Below are 20,351 nucleotides of genomic sequence, written 5' to 3' on the forward strand. Positions count from 1 at the left end.
TTCAGAAGTCAGTGAAAATCTACTGCCCAAAATCAGGACTCTGCCCTTATTGAGATCACTCCCTATCAGGCCTTGAATCTAACAGTAAGTTAGGAAGGCAAAAATGAAAGAGTTACAATTTGCGAAAGGAAACAAAGAAACGAGTTTAAACAAGCAGACTAATTGTTTCTCATATGAAACGAATTTACTAGAAAAGGAACTGGAAAAGTTAAAGCTATAATCAAATATGTTGGACCTTTTTGTTTATTAACTTTATATTCGCATTCAATATATCTGCTAGTTTTTGTGTAGTTTGTCAATCTTACATAATTTATATTACTTGATTTTAGATGATTTATTTGTAACTTTCTGCAATTGCAAAGATATTAAATTCCTTTTTTCTTCCTACATTTAGTTTTTTACAGGCACATGAATTTATTTTACACTACATTTTTTAAATTATATTTAAATACTTGTTGATAATAACTTAGGATCTGGTTCAAAACACTTAGTGTTCAGAAGTCATAAAAAATTTCAAAATAAAAAACAATAATTTTAGCTAAAGAATTTTCAAAAGGACGCATTATTTCCGAATGTCTTTTCTGAAAATTAAATATCGCTATGAAAATTCCCATAGAACTAATTCATCTTATTTTTCTAATAAAATTGAATTAATCTGAATCATTGAATTTCGAAAATCATGCCTTACCTGCCAAGCCGTTCAATTTCTTCTCACAAGATCCGAATCTATTTTTGAAGCAAGTACGCTTGTAGAGTTGATAGCAACAGCAAGTAACTGTGACAGTAGTTATAAGAGGTAAGGAATACAACCATGGGAAAGCCAAAATCTTCTTTTGCAACTGAAAATAAAGGAAACTCACGATTAGATAAATGTATTTACAATGATGTGTTTAAATCACTCTTCGATCAACAGAAATATTAGGTAGATGAAATAGCTTTTCCCGAATTGAAACTATGCTTAAACAAGTGCCTGTTAAAATGAACATGGAAACTACGTTCTGGAAAATTAGCTTCAACACTATGAAAGAATTCTGGATCAAATCATGCTTAAGAGTATCAGCACTCAGGGTGCCGGTACAATTTACTATAAAATACAATTTTACTTTAATTTTTTTTTTAAAGTTATCTTTATCATTGCTATAAAATATTGGTACAAAAAATCTGATATTCCGTAATATTTCAGTAATATTTGCTGTAAAATCACTGAATTGCTGTAATTAAATAGATATTACTGTTAAAATTACGGTATAAAATTTTAAGGTAAAAATGGATTTTACAATAAAATGAATTTTTCGGAAGCTTTATCCAGGATGCTAGTAATTTTCACCGGAATTGGATCAAGGATTTTTTACAGTGCATCTAATTAATTTCTATCAAATTAAATGGTAAAATATAAATTTTACTTAGAAAGAAGCCACAAGACAAATATTGGCATAATTTCATTGCCTCCAAATTTTACAACGAAAATAAAATTTAGTGCATTTATTGTTGAAAAAAATGCTCATTGACCGGCATTTTAAACAAGCAAGTTTTTAAAATAATTTTTTTGATTTTTTAAAAAATTCAAATAGATTGTTTTTAATAATTGTTTATCAATTTTAATTTTTAATGATTACTTTTAATATAATTGAAATTGCTAGTTTGTTACATCTTAACAAAATTATAAATTTTTTTTTATACAATTTAAATGTGCTTTACGCTTATTCAGGTTGTAGATTAAGGTTTATAAAATTTCAAAGTTTTTGTTTAAACCTAAGGTAGATTACTATGCGTAATTGAAAAATTTCTTCCCAAACTTAATATAAAAAAGCATTTTTAAATTTATCAGCAAACTTTTACTAACTGTATATAGTAATAATGTTAAAATCAATTTAAAAATATCTATAAAAAGTGTTTTTTTTTTAATAATATAGTTTCAGACAATTACTTCTAAGCAATACAACATAAAATACGCAGTCCTTAAAAATTTCTTAACCAACTAAAAATTATGAAAAAGAGGAATTTAAAACAACTTTATTAGTTGAATAAATCAGATATTAAAATTTTTATTTCCTTTTTTTGTTTTTTTGTGTATTGATTGTTGGACAGAATATGAAGAAAATATTGTACTTCTAAATTCGATAATACTGGAGGATTGCAGATATTATTTTCAAATTACGGATCCAAATTATGTCTTTTAAGTCTAAAGTATATGGGAACAAAGCATATGGGTGCAATTATCTGGGTGTAATAGGTTTTGTATAACTGTAGACAAACTCTATACTTTTTCTTACTTAAAATGCAATTGAATTTAAAATTTAAATTATATTACATTTTTCTCGAAAAAACGTTTTTCATACAGGAGTAAAAGTAATTGAAAGTTTGTCTCTGTTTTAGCATACAAATCGCAAAGGCTAATAGTTATTACTTATCTTTACTATATTTACACGGTGAAGAATTTTTTAGTAAAATTGACGGTAATAATATTTCTGGAGGAAAAAAAAATCAAAATTCTGGTTAATTAAACCAAAATATACGGTACTTAAACCATTCATTTGGTAAATTTTCTGTTTGTGTAATAGCTGTTCACCGGAAATTCTGGTTCTCAAAATGATAGTTCTTATTACCAAACATTTTGTAAAAAAATACGAAACTGTAAAGTAAAAACTGAATAAATGGTTTTAATGCCATATGCTTCAAGGTATCATGATAAAATTACCGAATCTGTGTCATTTTATAAAACCATATTCTATAGTTAATTTTACCAAAATCATTACAAAAGTGCTTCGGTAAGAATTACCGAGCATTTTGGTGTTCCTATAGAGCCAGAAACACGGTAATCTTTACCCTATTCTGGTAGTTTTAACCATCCTTTTTTTCTCAGTGTAGTTTTAATCATTGATTTTGTTTTTTTCTAACGAAAAATAGATTGCGGAATCAATTAAATTGACCAAACATTTAAGTAATTTTTTTTATTACCTCTACAGGAAATGACAGGGAGATGACGGTTAATGCCGTTCCAATATTCTGTATGGAACATTCAATTGCAATGGTTTTTCGAACTGGCGGAGGTTGTCTGCAGATGAAGGCCAATCCATAACCCAAAGAAAGACCAATGAATGGAAGAATGACCAAAGCTACGTAAAACTGCCAACCGATGCCGTCGAATATATCAGGAAAGATGATCAGTTCCATCGTTTGGCAGATGAAGATGATAGCAAATCCACAATAACTTCCGATCTGAAAACAATATTGGATCTTTAATATGCTTAAAAAGTGAAATTGTAGCACTTGAAATTTTAAAAAAAGCAAGAGTTGTGTATTAATTCAATTCTTCTTACCCTCAAAAAAATATAACAGGGTGAAATATGATCAACTTTAAAACGCAGTAATTTAAAAAAAAAACGGATGAAAAATAGTCGCTGGAAGCAGAGATATAGAGCGGCTTTGAGGAGAACTCCTCCAGACTGAAAGTCTGGGGCTGTCTGCTGCTATGGTAACAAGCGAGAGCACATTTCTAATGGGGGTGAAATGGAAGAAAGATAGTGTCGATTGGTTTACTCACGACGACCTGCGCTAAGATTAAGACAAAACTATTCACCCCACACCCCTATTCGAAGTGACCTTCCCTCGTAACCATAGTACCCGCCACGACGCAAGACGGGAGTCTGGAGGAGTTCTCCTGAAAGCCACACTATACATGGAATAGACTTCCGGTGAAGGTCAGAACTCATCCCAAACTGTAGAAATTATGAAGAAGAAATAAGACAGATAAGTTACGCTTTCTGTTCATATCATAACTTGAGTAAAAAAACAGAAAAACCTCAACTACAATGAAATGTAATAAGAAAATTGCATAAAAATATGTAAAAATAATGAAACAGCACACAAAAAACATGAAATAATGAAAAACACGTAAAAATAGTAAAAGTAGCATGTGTAAAACCTAGTTACAGGTAAAACATTGCATGTTATCGCACATATAATCAACCAAACTTCGTTATCTTAAATATTATCTTAAGTAAATAAGATAATTATCTTATTTACTTTAATTAGGGGTGCGCATCAAGGTTAATCAGATAATCTTCATTTAATCTATATGTCACCAAGTAATTTAGACATTTCCATATCAGGCAAATTATACCGAACTAGTTCAATTGACCTTCAGCAATCCATCAACTGTTTGCATTTTTGAGTCGCTAATGGAGCTAAAACGTTTTCCCAAGATTCATTTATGGAGATAGATTTCACGGCTATACTAACCTTCTTATATCAAAAGGTACACCAAGAATAAATCGAGCATGTCTCATTTAGTAGTGAATTGATGTTTAATAATCGTAGTGGTAGTTACGCCATAAATTGATACAAAACTGACATGAGCTTAAACATCTCAATCATCTAAGAATGTTTAGTTTATTCATACACGTTATAAAATACTACTTTGTGTAAATTCCAACACAGATCAACAATTGTTTGCACTTGAAGATGTTTGTCTACTTTTTTTGCAATAATCACATGCGTTGTAGTTTAGAAATATTTGATGATTAGTGCCAAAAAATAATAATAATAGAAATGAGAGAGAGAAATATTTGGATTACTAACAATCAGTATTATCAAAATTCTGTATTAATTTATACACTAACACATCTGGTTTATTTAAACATTATCAAATTCAGGCCCTTTTTATTATTTTAGCTCAATACAAATTGACCTAGATTTGCCAAAAACTGACAAAATTTAAATGAAAAGATAAACCATGCAATGATTTTTAATATTGAGTTCCTAACGATAATTTATATACATATTTCTCTTACATGGCACCATGCGGTCGGATATATGGATATTGGCTCCATCCATTGGTAACACTACAGTAATTATTCATTTTGTTATGTTGTCTTAAGTAATAATTGAAATGAATAGTTAGTATACGTTAAGTATTTATGTAGATTAATTTTGTATTCTTATAGAAATAAAAATTAGTTACAAAGCAATTATTTAGATCTTTTCTGAAATGGCCATAGAAATTTTAAACATAAACGGTGCTATGATATAGAATACTGTCATACCAATTACTGGCAACGAAGTTTGCCTTTTTTGAGTAAAGCATATATATATATATATATATATATATATTTCTATACAGNTTTATTAACTTTATATTAAGTTCGCATTCAATATATCTGCTAGTTTTTGTGTAGATTGTCAATCTTACATAATTTATATTACTTAATTTTAGATGATTTATTTGTAACTTTCTGCAATTGCAAAGATATTAAATTCCTTTTTTCTTCCTACATTTAGTTTTTTACAGGCACATGAATTTATTTTACACTACATTTTTTAAATTATATTTAAATACTTGTTGATAATAACTTAGGATCTGGTTCAAAACACTTAGTGTTCAGAAGTCATAAAAAATTTCAAAATAAAAAACAATAATTTTAGCTAAAGAATTTTCAAAAGGACGCATTATTTCCGAATGTCTTTTCTGAAAATTAAATATCGCTATGAAAATTCCCATAGAACTAATTCATCTTATTTTTCTAATAAAATTGAATTAATCTGAATCATTGAATTTCGAAAATCATGCCTTACCTGCCAAGCCGTTCAATTTCTTCTCACAAGATCCGAATCTATTTTTGAAGCAAGTACGCTTGTACAGTTGATAACAACAGCAAGTAACTGTGACAGTAGTTATAAGAGGTAAGGAATACAACCATGGGAAAGCCAAAATCTTCTTTTGCAACTGAAAATAAAGGAAACTCACGATTAGATAAATGTATTTACAATGATGTGTTTAAATCACTCTTCGATCAACAGAAATATTAGGTACTGTTTGTCTAAGATAGGTACTCTTCCCGCCACAAAGTCCTCGGCAGTCTGGTGCTATGGAAACAAGAATAGGGCATTTTAGGGAGGGTAGCTTCGATGAAGAGGTCTCCTTTTCTCTCGCCGAAACCAGTCCTAAAGAAGGACCCCGTACCCCTACTTGAAATAATCATACCTCGTTACCATAGTCACCGCCACAGTTCCAGACGAATGTCTGGAAGAGTACTTATCTTAAACAAACAGTAGATGAAATAGCTTTTCCCGAATTGAAACTATGCTTGAACTAGTGCCTGTTAAAATGAACATGGAAACTACGTCCTGGAAAATTAGCTTCAGCTCTATGAAAGAATTCTGGATCAAATCATGCTTAAGAGTACTAGCACTCAGGGTGCAGGTGCATTTTACCGTAAAATGCAATTTTACCTTATTATTTTTTTTTAAAGTTATCTTTATCATTGCTATAAAATATTGGAACAAAAAATCTGATATTCCGTAATATTTTAGTAATATTTGCTGTAAAATCACTGAATTGCTGTAATTAAATAGATAATACTGTTAAAATTACGGTATAAAATTTTAAGGTAAAAATGGATTTTGCAATAAAATGAATTTTACGGAAGTTTTATCCAGGATGCTAGTAATTTTCACCGGAATTGGATCAGGTATTTTTTACAGTGCATCTAATTAATTTCTATCAAATTAAATGGTAAAATATAAATTTTATTTAGCAAGAAGCAACAAGACAAATATTGGCATAATTTCTTTGCCTCCAAATTTTACAACGAAAATAAAATTTAGTGCATTTATTGTTGAAAAAAATGCTCATTGACAGGCATTTTAAACAAGCTTTCAAAAAAAAATTTTTGATTTTTTTTTTAAAAATTCAAATAGATTGTTTTTAATTATTGTTTATCAATTTTAATTTTTTATGATTACTTTTAATATAATTGAAATTGCTAGCTTGTTAAATCTTAACAAAATTATTATTATTTTTTTTTTATAAAATTAAAATGTTCTTTCGCTTATTCAGGTTGAAGACTAAGGTTTATAAAATTTAAAAGCTTTTGTTTAAACCTAAGACAGATTACTATGCGTAATTGAAAACTTCTTCCCAAACTTAATATAAAAAAGCATTTTCAAATTTATCAGCAAAGTTTACCTAACTGTATATAGTAAAAATGTTAAAATTAATTTCAAAAAATCTATATAAAGTGTTTTTTTTTCTTTAATAATATAGTTTCAGACAATTAATTCTTAGCAATTCAACATAAAATACGCAGTCCTTAAAATTGAAACACGGGAAGCTTTACCCTATTCTGGTAGTTTTAACCATCCTTTTTTTCTCAGTGTAATTTTAATCATTGATTTTGTTTTTTCCTAACAAAAAATGGATTGTGGAATCAATTAAATTGACCAAACCGGTAAATATTTTTTTCCTTACCTCTACAGGAAATGACAAGGAGATAACGGTTAATGCCGTTCCAATATTTTGAATGGAACATTCAATTGCTATAGTTTTTCGAACTGGCGGAGGTTGTCTGCAGATGAAGGCCAATCCATAACCCAAAGAAAGACCAATGAATGGAAGAATGACCAAAGCTACGTAAAACTGCCAACCGATGCCGTCGAATATATCAGGAAAGATGATCAGTTCCATCGTTTGACAGATGAAGATAATAGCAAATCCACAATAACTTCCGATCTGAAAACAATATTGAATCTTTAATATGCTTAAAAAGTGAAATTGTAGCACTTGACATTTTAAAAAAAGCAAGAGTTGTGTATTAATTCAATTCTTCTTACTCTCAAAAAAAATATAACAGGGTGAAATATGACCAACTTTAAAACGCAGTAATTTCAAAAGACGGATGAAAAATAGTCGCTGGAAGCAAATATATAAAGCGGCTTTGAGGAGAACTCCTCCAGACTGAAAGTCTGGGGCTGTCTACTGCTATGGTAACAAGCGAGAGCACATTTCTAATGGGGGTGAAATGGAAGAAAGAAGGGGTCGATTGGTTTACTCACTACGACCTACGCTAAGATTAAGACAAAACTATTCACCCCACACCCCTATTCGAAGTGACCTTTTCTCGTAACCATAGTACCCGTCACGACGCGAGACGAATCGAGTTCTCCTGAAGGCCACACTCTACCTAGAATAAACTTACGGTGAATGTCAGGACTCACCCCAAATTGTAGAAATAATGAAGAAGAAATAAGACAGATAAGTTACGCTTTCTGTTCATGTCATAACTTCATAGAAGTTCATATTTCAAAAAAAAAAAAAAAAAGGNTATTAATTTAAAAAAAAAAAAAAAAAGGACTTAACTACAATTAAATGTAATAAGAAAAATTATATAAAAATATATGAAAACCATAAAACAGCACTCAAAAAACCTGAAATAATGGAAAACACGTATAAAATAGTTAAAGTAGCATGTGCAAAACCTAGTTACTGGTAAAACATTATATGTTGTTGTGGCACATATAATCAACCTAGCTTGGTTAACTAAGTTAGATAATTATCTTAAGTAAATAAGATAATTATCTTATTTACTTTAATTAGGTGCGCGTATCAAGGTTAATCAGATAATCTTCATTTCATCTATATGTCACCAAGTAATTTAGACATTAACATATCAGACAATATATGCCGAACTAGTTCAATTGACCTTCAGCAATCCATCAACTGTTTGCATTTCTGAGTCACTAATGGAGCTAAAACGTTTTCCCATGACTAATTTATGGAGATAGTGTTAACGTCTATACTAACCTTCATCTATCGAAAGGTACCCCAATAATAAATCGAGTTAGCGTGTCTTATTTACTAGTGGATTGATGATTAATAATCGTAGTGGTAGTTAAGCCATAAATTGATACAAAACTGAATGTTAATTCTCTTCAAGTGACATGAGCTTAAACATCTCTATCATCTAAGAATGCTTAGTTTATTCATATACGTTATAAAATACTACTTTGTGTAAAATCCAACACAGATCAACAAGATGTGTGCCTACTTGTTTTGCATTGATCACATGCGTTGTTGTTTAGAAAAATGTGATGAATTTAATGATTAGTGCCAAAAAATAATAACAGTTATAAAGAGAGAGAGAGAAATATTTGACTTACTAACAATCAGCATTATCAAAATTCTGTATTAATTTATACACGAGCACATATTCATCTGGTTTATTTAAACATTATCGAATTTAGGCGCTTTTTATTATTTTAGCTCAATACAAATTGACTTAGATTTGCTAAGAACTGACGAAATTCAAATGAAAAAATAAACCATGTAATGATTTTTAATAAAGAGTTCCTAACGATAATTTCTATACATATTTCTCTTATATGGCACCATACAGTCGGACATTTCTCCATCCATTGGCAGCACTACAGTAATTATTCATTTTGTTATGTTGTCTTAAGTAATAATTTAAGTGAATAGTTAGTATACGTTAAGTATTAATTTAGATTAATTTCGTATTCTTATGGAAATAAAAATTAGTTGCAAAGTAATTATTTAGATCCTTTCTAAAATGGCCATAGAAATTTTAAACATAAACGGTGCTATGATATAGAATACTGTCATACCAATTACTGGCAACGAAGTTTGCCTTTTTTGAGTAAAGCATATATATATATATATATATATATATATTTCTATACAGTATATGCTTTATATTCTTATAAATGTATTCTTATAAATAATAGCTCTGTATCAAGACTTAAAAGCTGCAATTAAAATTGCGCTAAATTATCAAATGGAACAGAGACTTTAAGCATTAGTTTCTTGCAGTTTTTGACAAAGAAGATATTACTGGCCTTAAATCAACAGTTATAAAATATCAAATATATTTTAATAAATTAATTGCACCGATTTTAAAACAAGTAATATTTGCTACTCGAATTTTCATTAAAAATGTCTATCAAATTTAAGGTATTAAGAAAAGAAAAAAATTGTTTCGATTTAAATTTTTAAAATAAATTTTTTTTTATTCCTCTTTCTAAATTGGGTAATTACACCTTTATGCTGTAGAGTGATGGGCGACTTATTAACACGAGTATTCGTGCGACCTTCAATTTTAAATAAATTAAAATTTTCCGCTTTAGCTGATTTTCCATGCTTAGGGTTTTAGTCGGTGACCTTCAATAGCTTGAAAGACCAAATATTTTATAATTCTATGCTGTCCCTCAACATATTTATTCCAAGAAACAAAACGAAATAAACTCGCTGTATCGATTCGCCCCAAGTTTAAATAATTATTCAATCAAGAAAATTACAGTAGAGTTTGCATAACTGCTTGTCTTTATTTTCTTCGTGAAGCTCTGTATATGTCACGCCAAGTACAATTTCTTGATGGAATCCTTGAAAAAGACTTAAAAAAGAAAAATAAATAACATTTGGCGTGTTTTTTGAACTTGACATTCAGAGCTTTTAATATTGATGAATTGTTGCCATTCATTACCTTTTAAAAATGGTATCAGATAAGATTAAGTAAATCTGAAACACGAAAAAGTAATTTTGTTGTTTTTTTAGGCTTGAATTATTTTGAAAACAAAGGAATTTGAGGTTTAAATTGTCTCACTTAAACTCTTCACGTCCAAATTACTATAAAAAAAATTAGAAATAATTATTATTTTGTTAGAATTCACTCAAACATATCAGGCAGTTATGTAACTCTTTACCATTTTGCATTTCATTCATAAACATAAAAGATAGCTAAATACTGCTAATAGAAATAGTGAAAATAAAATTGGTCACATTGAAAAAAGTGTAACTTACCACTATATTTCCCGAGCTCTTCGATTCACTTACAAATCGAGCCCCGAGTTATAATATTAAGGGAGCGTTCAGATATTGCGTGAGTATGTTTTTGACATTTTTGAGCTATACTTCCCCCCCCCCCTCTTCCCATTTGTCAGCAAAACTACGCAATCTGACACCCTCCAATTTTTACGCAAAAAAAATCTCACTTTTTTTTTCTTTAGCTTTTACTGTAGTAAAGCAATTTTAAAAATTTTAGAAATACATTCAAGTAAAATTTACCTTTTAAATTTATTTTATAAGGCTTTGAAACTCCCTGAATTTTTTTTTCTCTCCCTAAAATTAGCATTTATATCAAATTTAAAAATTTTCACGCATAATTTTTTTCTAAGACTTCTTGTTAATTTTTTTTAGCCTATAAATTTTTTCTTTCTGGTAATAAAAGGATTTCAGTGACTTACATAAACTTTGCACATACCTCCCCTCAATCAACAAAGAAAAGAAAAAAAGCAAATCACCAAACCCTTCCTACCTTTAGACACTTACGCAATATTTGAGCCTTTAGGCGCTTACGCAATATCGGCCTCAAGTGCTGTTATTCAATATATTGTTATTTAATACTGAAAAAAGCTAATGTTGATTTATGTCTTGATTGAGAGCTGATTTATGTCTTTACAATTTTCTAAAGTTTTGCAAATAGCTGCCATTTCTGTGAACTTTAGCAGGGACCTTGCTTAATTAGTAATGTGTATAAACTTATTTTTTTCCCATTAAATAAAGTAAGTAAATAAGTTTACGAATCGAGTTAAGATTTTATTTGAATATTAGTTCTTGAGCAATATTCCAGCCTCAAAGGGAATGATAGCCTTAATTTGTTCATGATGAAAAAAATTCTGGCGAAATTACCCTACTGAATAGTCATGGCATTTCTGGTTAAAAAAGTATTTACATATTTCTAGTAATAAAACCAAGAATATATATGGTATTTAAACCATTCATTTGGTAATTTTTCCCTTTATATACAAACGTCTTATCGGAAGTTCTGATTTTTTAAGTTATAGTTCTGTTCTGATTATTACACATTTAGTAAAAAAAATGCAAAACTGAAAAGTAAATTTAACCAAATAAATAGTTTTTATGTCCTGCTTTAAGGTATCATGATAAAATTACCAAGTTTCCCCACATTTATTAAAATTTATCGCAAATTATAAAGCTATATTTTATTGCAAATTTTATCAAAATCATTAACAAAACGCTTCTGTAAAAAATAACCGAGCTTTTTGGTGTTGTCGTAAAGGCAGAAACACGTTTAACTTTACCATATTCTGGCAGATTTGGCCATGCTTTTCTTTTTTCCTCAGTGTCTTAATAGAACGTTAATCTCTCGATATATTGCGAAACAATATGACTATTTATATAAAGAACATAATACTTTTACTTCTTGATATAAATTCAAAGATAAGTAAGATTTATGGCACTTATTTAGAGAAAATTCGTATAGGAGCCAGCTAAGACATCGAGTATCATGGGATAAAATAACATGACCTAGAACAGATCGTAAAGTTTTTTACTTTCTTCTTTTTTTTTTATAAATTAGAAAAACAAATAATGCTTATCATTAAATCTTGCGAAATAATTTTAAACAGTTTTGTTATTGAGAATTCTAACTTTAAAATGGTTACGGTTGACAAATCACTTGTGACTTATGCATTCCAGAATATTCTTTTGATATGCCAAGGCCTCGCCAAAGAGAAGAAAAATCATAATACTTCATTAAACATCTGCAAAAATTGCATACAAAAGTGGAATACATTTATTTAAATGATTCTAAATTAAAGAAATTGTTGGAAAACATGTAAAAATGCATGCTATTGTATTTTTTGTAACTTTGTTAAACTTATGGGGGGCAAAAAGAAGCTTCTTCAAGCAAAAAGAAGAACAAAATATTTTTATTCCTTCCATGTAAAATCTACGGAGAATTAGGTCCAGAATTTCCTTATTTATTCAGTAACTAGTGAATGTTTCTGAATAATTATTACTTTATTTTAGTCATTAAAATATGTTTTATTGAACTTATTTATAGAATTTACAAATTTCTTAGCTGTAAATATTTTTAAGTTTTTCTTTAAATGTTTGAAGTTTCAAAAGTACATACAATTTAAAATTCGGTAACTAAATTCAATGGGACACATTTTAATGATAAAAATGAAACATGAATTAGTTACTGAATAGGCAAGGATATACCTGACGTATATTTTATTATAAGGAGAGATTGCAAGAAAAGAATATCATAGTAACCAGAAACTGAGTTCAGCAAAACTTTACAATTGAAACTTGTAGCCAAACCTAGGGGCCCCCGATTCTACACTTTAACCTAAAGCAGTATTTCTATTGTATAAAGTAATACAATGATTATATCTTATTACACAGCATTTCATGATAAACATACTTAAATATTATAATTTATGATAGCTGATAAATCATTTTGAAATTATTAGACTGAAAAAAAATTATAATTCAGTACATAATTTTGTATACATTGTATTGCATTATAGATGTAAGGCATTTAGAAGGCGCTTCCTGTGTCCATTTAGATTCGTTTAATGATTATGAAGCTGATTTAGGCTCCGACAGTCTAGCTTCTTGAACGGAATGACAATTCAGCTGATACCCCTTTTTTTCTCGTTAAATTGGAATTTTGCACTAATAGTTAATAGAATTATTTCTGCTTAATTGTTTATTTTTTCATGAATTACTTTCATATGTCTGATTTTGGGGTAAACAAAAATATCTTAGAACCCAGACTTGGTATATGAGCAAGTCATTTTGTCGAATACAGCAATGTGCGTTTGGGAGCAAATCGATTGGGCATGATTTTCTGAGAGTTTGCACAACAATGTACGGGGTTCCCGAGTGTACCTCCAAGATTTTAATATAAAAAAAGAAACATTCAGGATGACGTCACTCACCTTTGTGATGTAGGGTGCTGCATTGGGAAACTTCCACCGAAACAGCATACCAGCGCCAACTGGTGCAGTCACAGAAGCCAAAGAAATGGACATTTTACTGTAAGGAATGGTCAAAGCTCCTGTCTCCAGCCACTGTCCGTACACCCACATGTTTAGTGGCATCATAGCCAGGGCAGCCACCGTAGAACACGTAGTCATTGTAACACTGAAAGGAAGAAAACAATGTCAAACAATGTCGGAATAACTATACATTTTGATTTAAATAATATGGATGTATTTTAATGTCAGTTTAAGAAAACAAAGCGCAAATTTTCAAAAACTGTAGAATTGTAAATTTGTAGATCTTATTGAAAAAACTGTACACTGTACGCAAAATAAAACACGGATCACCTTAATTTTTTTTTATTTTATCAAATGATATGATTTTCAAGTACTAAGATATGATATCTTTGGACATATTCAGATTTTTCATTCTTGAAATTCTGCGATCTGGAAAATACGGGCATATACGGGTAAATAAATGTATGTTAAGTGTGAGTCATGTGTAAATGAACTAGTGACAAATGGAGGTTTCTGATGTGCTTAATAATCAGGATAAATTTTATTGTTAAACATCATTTGCTGTCATTTTTGGGAGAGACAAATGTTTGTTTATTTGTTATATTTGGAGAGCAAAAGCTAAAAACAAAACCATTAACAATGGAAAAATGTATAGTACGTATTTAATTTCAAAAACATACACCACTAATTAATTACTTTTCTTTAAAAGCAAACTTTTTAAAAAAATTTGTTTTTAAGTTCTTTTAAAATTTCATTATTTAATGTTTGTTTCATTTTTTAGTGATGCTTAATTGTTGTTTGAAGACTACGCAATTGTTTGCAAATTGCAGGAAAGCTGCAATTGTTTTAAGGCATGCGTAAAGAGTGTTTTTTTCTTCTTTTTTTAATTTTTGCAGTCATCAAGCAATTCAAGGTTTCACTTTATCTCGGAGGTGATGAAATATTTCTCCTAATTTTGCGTTTTATTGCTTTTTCTAAAAAAAAACGTTTAATATTTTGAATTAGTTCTTACATTTGAAGTCATTAAAATGCTAGTGTGTAACTACCGATACGTTTCTATAAAGATAAAATTTAAAGCGTAATTTTAAAAAATGATGTGGATAAACTTTAGTCTAAATTAGGTCAATTTTATTTCACCTATTGTTTTTATTTTTATTTTTTTAAATATTTTATGAATAGTTTTCAGGACTATGTTTTTGTAAGAGTATTTTCGATTTAGTAGACAAATAAAATGCTCACATGATTTATAGGTATTAATTTTTTGTGGTTTTTAATAATTTTGGCAATAGTTATGGTAATTTGAAATGTATTATTTACTTCAAAAGGAAAAAAAAGCAAGAATTTATGTGAAATTCTTTGCATTTCCGAGGAAAAGTAGGAAGAGTTTCAGTTACGAGATTTATAAATATTATGCTTGTGGATATTTATTCGATGAACAACAGAATTTGACATTATTACGTTTGAACAGAAAAAGAACAAACAATAAATATTAGTAAAATAATATTTTGGAAGAGTAACAGTAAAATAATATTTAAAAAAATAACTACCATTTGCGGTAACAACATGGTGTTGTCGGGGGGCAAAATTTACAGAAGCCCTTGCAAATATCGTATTTAAAACTCACTGATACATAACATATAAAATTGCTTTATTGTTTTTATCAAAAAATTAAAAAATCATATACTTTCCTGTCATTTTTTAAACCTGTTGTTCCTTTTAAGTAGCTCGGTATTTAAACTGTAATTTTTTTATTTCGCTTGGCAAAAAATCTCGGGCAGTAGCCATAATCTTTTTTAATAATAATATAAATTATCACATAAAGCACGCCCTTATACATATATGCTTTAATTATTATACAGCTAACAATAAACTTATATTGTTTGATAATTGAAACAAATATTTTACAATAATTTAATATTACGATAACCTACCCTTGGCCTGCTTTAAAGCGAGGAAAGAAAAAAATAACATTTTAACTGTTATTTTTCAAAGAAAAAAGCTGCTTTTCCTGTAAAATATGTGTGTCAAGTTCTATGGCTATCAAGGACAGCTGTTTCTTCGCGTGACAATCTCCTTAAACGTGATCTTAAGTATTCTACAATTCTCATTATTTTACCTGATTTGAATTGTATTTAAAAATAATAATGATTATTAATAAATATAATGCCATTTTATTTTTCTGCATAAAACACTGACGTTACTGAGATCAGATAGCGTAAAGAAGAATAGAGCTTATCTGTTGATTTTAGAAAAAAAATCTTTTAAGAAAAAGAAAGAAAAGAACTTTAGAGTTTTCGTATTTTTGTAAATTGCATAAGGCTTTCACGTGGCTCAGTATTCTTTAAGAAAGCTCTTTAGAAATTCAAGTCTGTAGAAATAAAGTTTTCTCTAGAATGTCGATAAAGAAATCAAGGAAATCTGTGATCCACATTTTAATATCTAAATTATTAAAAAGTGAATCAATGTTCTTTAAAATATTACAAAAACAAATCGAATATGTAAGTTACACAATCGCAGCAATTTTTTTAGATAAATGCTCAAAACCCTTCTTAATAGTATTAAAAGGTATTGGAAGGATAAAATAAAAATAAAAATTCCGGTGAAATTGTTGTACTGTATGGTAATTATTTTTCTGGTAGAAAAAAACCATAATTCTGGTTAATGAAACCAAAATATAAGGTAATTAAATCATTCATTTGGTGATTTGTGCACTCGTATGGTATCGATTTACCGGAAATTCTAGTTTTCAAAATTATATTTCTTCTTTCTACACATTTAGAAAAAAAAAATACCAAAATTATTGTAAAATTACCAAATTTTATGACATTTACCAAATTTTATCACTTATTATTAAACCATATATCATTCTTAATTTTATCAAAATCAGTATCATAGTGTTTTAGTAAAAATCACCGAGCATTTTGATGTTCCTATGAAACCAGATTAATTCTACCATATTCTGGTAGTTTTGACAGTACATCTTTTTTCATAGAGAAGTATGCAACTTATATATGCTGTGGTAAATGCTGGAAGATTTTTCATTACATCAACTGACAACATATCTTTAGTTATCACCTTTTTTTGAAATATCAATCGTTTAAATCGTATTAAAATACTTCAAACAGTTTCAAAATTTTTATTTTTGAGTTTGTTTAAAGAATTGTAGTATATACACTAAATCGAATAAGTTCATTAATTTTCTGAGAAGACTGTAAATTGTTTCGGAAAATCTTTCTTTATTGAAAATTTTTATTCATATTCATAAAATATTTTAAAATTATTATTTGTAATAAATATTGATATTATGTAATATTTATTCATTAGACAAAATCTAAAGATATGATTCGAGTATTTTTATAAAAATTTTTTATTCTATTCCGAACATTCTTGTTTACCTAATATAATAATAGAAAATGTGCTTATTATTAATACAATCTCAAAACAGGTCATTATAAACAGTTCCTAATCTTAAAAAAGAAGTAAAAAAATTTTTATTGCATGGATTATTAAACAAATGCTAACATTTTATATGAAAAATTTTTTTTTAAACAATTTACCAAAATATTTCCAATGCAACTAATAAATATTATTTAAGTAAATTTAAGAAGATCATTGAGTAAACAAACAGAAAAGAATGTTTTTATAAATAGCAACATTTTCTTTCGAAAGTAGTTCAAGTTTTCTCGATAATCTTGAAAGTGAACTTGACACAAAATCGGCAAAGCGAGGAAGAGAAAAGCAGCTTCGCTTCACTTCATATCAGATAGGCATTTAGATGTCTCTTTGAAAAGTTGCAAAATATCGTTTGCATCTAAGCAGATGAAAACGTTTACAAATTACTGAAACAAAACGGCTTAGTGATGTGTGTTTCATTGATAAATTGCGATTTTCTACCAATATCGATACCTATTAATCTTAAAATAAAAAACTGGTAAATGACTTAATTTTTTTTAAAAAATATATCCCTGTTTAAAATTTTTTATCAATTAGTTTGTTCGTAAATTTAAAGCACTGAAGGAATTTTTACTTTGAAATTACGGTAAATAATCGGCTGCAGTCTGTCCATACAATTAACTAAAAAGTTCATGGTAAGGAACATCTCTTTATCTTTACGGTTTTGAAACCGTTTACAACTGGTACGGTTAAAAAACCGTGAATACAAAACTACACGGTTTTGTAACTGCGTAATTTCTAAACCATAAAAATAAAACTTGAATAGCCATTGGAGCGCTGTGGGTGCAGCGCCATTTATGCGGGAATGACAGTTTCGTATTCTAATAGCTTAGGGTTATTGATTGAAGATTGCAGGACTCTAGAAACTCTTCATGCATTGAAGGATTGAAAGAAATATTGTGGTATCAACGCTGGGATGCGAACCACTGTTCTGCTGGTTATGAGATTGGCAGATTTAGCCCTCTCAGCTACAGTATGTATTCAGTCGCAAGGAACAAAGTAGCTTTATAAGGTGGGCCTAGTTGGCGCTGACAAAATTTTGATTGCTAAATCGTATTACGCAAAAACAATCAATATGTGTTTTTTTATTGCACTTAATGGTGTGAATATCATCTTTTTTATGGTTATTTCACTGTTTTGGTGGAATATGGTAAAAAAGCAATAAAATAAATTGCATTTCAACCATTTTATAATCATTGAACACAAATTAATAATTAGAACTATTAAGCATCAAATAATAATCACAAAATAGGGGAAATATAATATTAACCTACTAAAATATTCATTTCTGAAATTAGAAGAAATATTTTATATAAAATATTGAAAGGTGAGAAAATGTCATTTTTACTGCGTTTAAAAATAATAGTTGCTGAATAAAGCGATAAACTAAACAGCAATTTATTTTAAATAACAATAAAAATAAATTTTATGATTAACGTTGTTAAAAATATCATTTAACAGAGTTTGTATTCACCATGATACTTAAATAATATTAAAATTCCTTAAAATTCCAATGCTTGAAGTTGAAGCTTTTTAAAACTCAGAAAAAGAATACTATTTAATCTTAATTAAGGTTTACTTTAAAATTGTAATTAGCATAAATTATTCTTTTTTTCAAATCAAAATATTCATTCACTAAAAAAAAATATGCGAAGAAAGTAACTGTGTTAAGGCGCCATTGGTAGTCAATCAACGTGATGCTAGATTGTCCAAAATTCTAAGGTCAAAAATACAGCTTTGTGAATAAGCTTGTAGTTGTAAATTTATCAATTTTTTTTCCTCTATTTGATAAAAAATACTTTTATGTTTCGCCGAGTCCTCCCTTGCCTAAGGTTAAGTATCAAACAAAACACGATGTAAGATTTCGTCCTTAGGCTTAGATTAAATACTTCCTGTTTTAAACAAAAAAACACAGAAGGTTAAGAAAAAGCCGAAACGCCGTTACAAAAAATTACACAACATTTTATTTTATTCCTATTAGATTATAAGCTAAAGTAAATATATTAGACAAACATGCAATAGTATTTACAATTTGAAGTTTTAAATTGTTCGTTTTTAATTTAAATTATCGTTCTTTTTCATAAAATTAAGAAATAAAGAACACATAATGCCCATTTTATTTCTGTAAAAAAAATTGCACTAATTAAACATTTTAAACAAGAACTTAAATGAAATTAAACTTATTTAATGTAAATATTATGCAATGAAAATTTACAAATCCCTAATTAAAAATAGTATTCCCAGTAGTGATTGCCACCCATTATTAACTTTTTGAGGAACAGTTTCAAATATTTGCCATTTTCAAAATTCCATTTTCCAGAAACTATTCTACCTATTTTGCTTAAAATTTGCATTTCGCCACATAACATTACATTCTATAAAATGATGTAAAATTTTCTATGCCTTAGAATTTAAAATGCTTTCGACTATTATTATATAAAATAATAAATAATTATAAATAATTACAACAAATTTATTTCTCGCATATTACTTTCTTCGGATAAACGAATTTCATTATTATGTGCAAAAATGTTTTCAATTCTCTTTAAAACTTCTCGTGATACGGCGAAGTATGCGAAAATTAAAATTAATATTAAGGGGTCTAAACTTTGGATCGCTCACCGGACAAAACTATTGGGAACCTATTTCCCAGATTGTTGCTACTCTCCATATTTGGGGGTCAGAAATCCACATTCGCTGAGAAAAAAAGATATGTTCATTCAGATAAAATACGTTTTTGTGTCTGATTTTGTAACTCAAAACATCGTCTGCACTATTTAGCATATTTGAATTATTTCCATCAAAACATTAAGTCTGATTCTAAGCACGTGAAAATTTGATCATTAGATCAAAAGTTAATCTGGGAGATTCGTTTATTTATTTATTCATTTTTGCGCTCTGTACAATGAACCATATTAATGTGTAAATTGATTGCTTTCTTTTAAGCTTAATAGCATGATAATTTGAATTAATATCTAATTAAGGTTATTGCAAATCTGTATTATATTATGATTTAAGTATTATTAAGATGCCGATATCTTGGTTAAGGGTTTAATAAATATTTCCGGACTGTGAAATGAATACCTTCACTATCAAAATAAATATATTTCATTAGAAAATAAATGCTTTCCATTTTAGAACTATCAATTTTGTGCCGCAAAGTATTTTAAACTCTTATTAGTATTTCATTCCCAAAGAATCGAGAACTTAATCTGTGTAAATGTAAATAAAAAGTTTTGGGAATAAAACTTCGTTAAAAAGAATCGAGAACTTAATCTGTGTAAATATAATAA

At 28.5% G+C, this 20,351-nt stretch overlaps 1 protein-coding gene across 3 annotated transcripts in view; it reads right to left on the minus strand.

Annotated features, from left to right (window-relative positions):
• The window catches only part of LOC107436095 (ileal sodium/bile acid cotransporter), a 46,105-nt gene that overhangs the window by 3,395 nt on the left and 22,359 nt on the right, over positions 1-20,351 (minus strand). For 2 of the 3 annotated variants that reach the window (XM_043051433.2, XM_043051429.2), the window contains exons 4-6: positions 13,546-13,750; positions 2,959-3,219; positions 689-839 (exon numbers count right to left, since the gene is read on the minus strand). In XM_043051433.2, coding sequence (XP_042907367.1) covers positions 689-839; positions 2,959-3,219; positions 13,546-13,750 — 617 coding nt within the window. Of the gene's footprint in view, positions 1-688; positions 840-2,958; positions 3,220-5,548; positions 5,726-7,249; positions 7,511-13,545; positions 13,751-20,351 lie in introns of those variants that run through there. The other variant, XM_043051447.2, reaches the window with a different exon arrangement.

The sequence above is a fragment of the Parasteatoda tepidariorum genome, chromosome 2, assembly GCF_043381705.1.
Source record: "Parasteatoda tepidariorum isolate YZ-2023 chromosome 2, CAS_Ptep_4.0, whole genome shotgun sequence".
Taxonomy (NCBI): domain Eukaryota; kingdom Metazoa; phylum Arthropoda; class Arachnida; order Araneae; family Theridiidae; genus Parasteatoda; species Parasteatoda tepidariorum.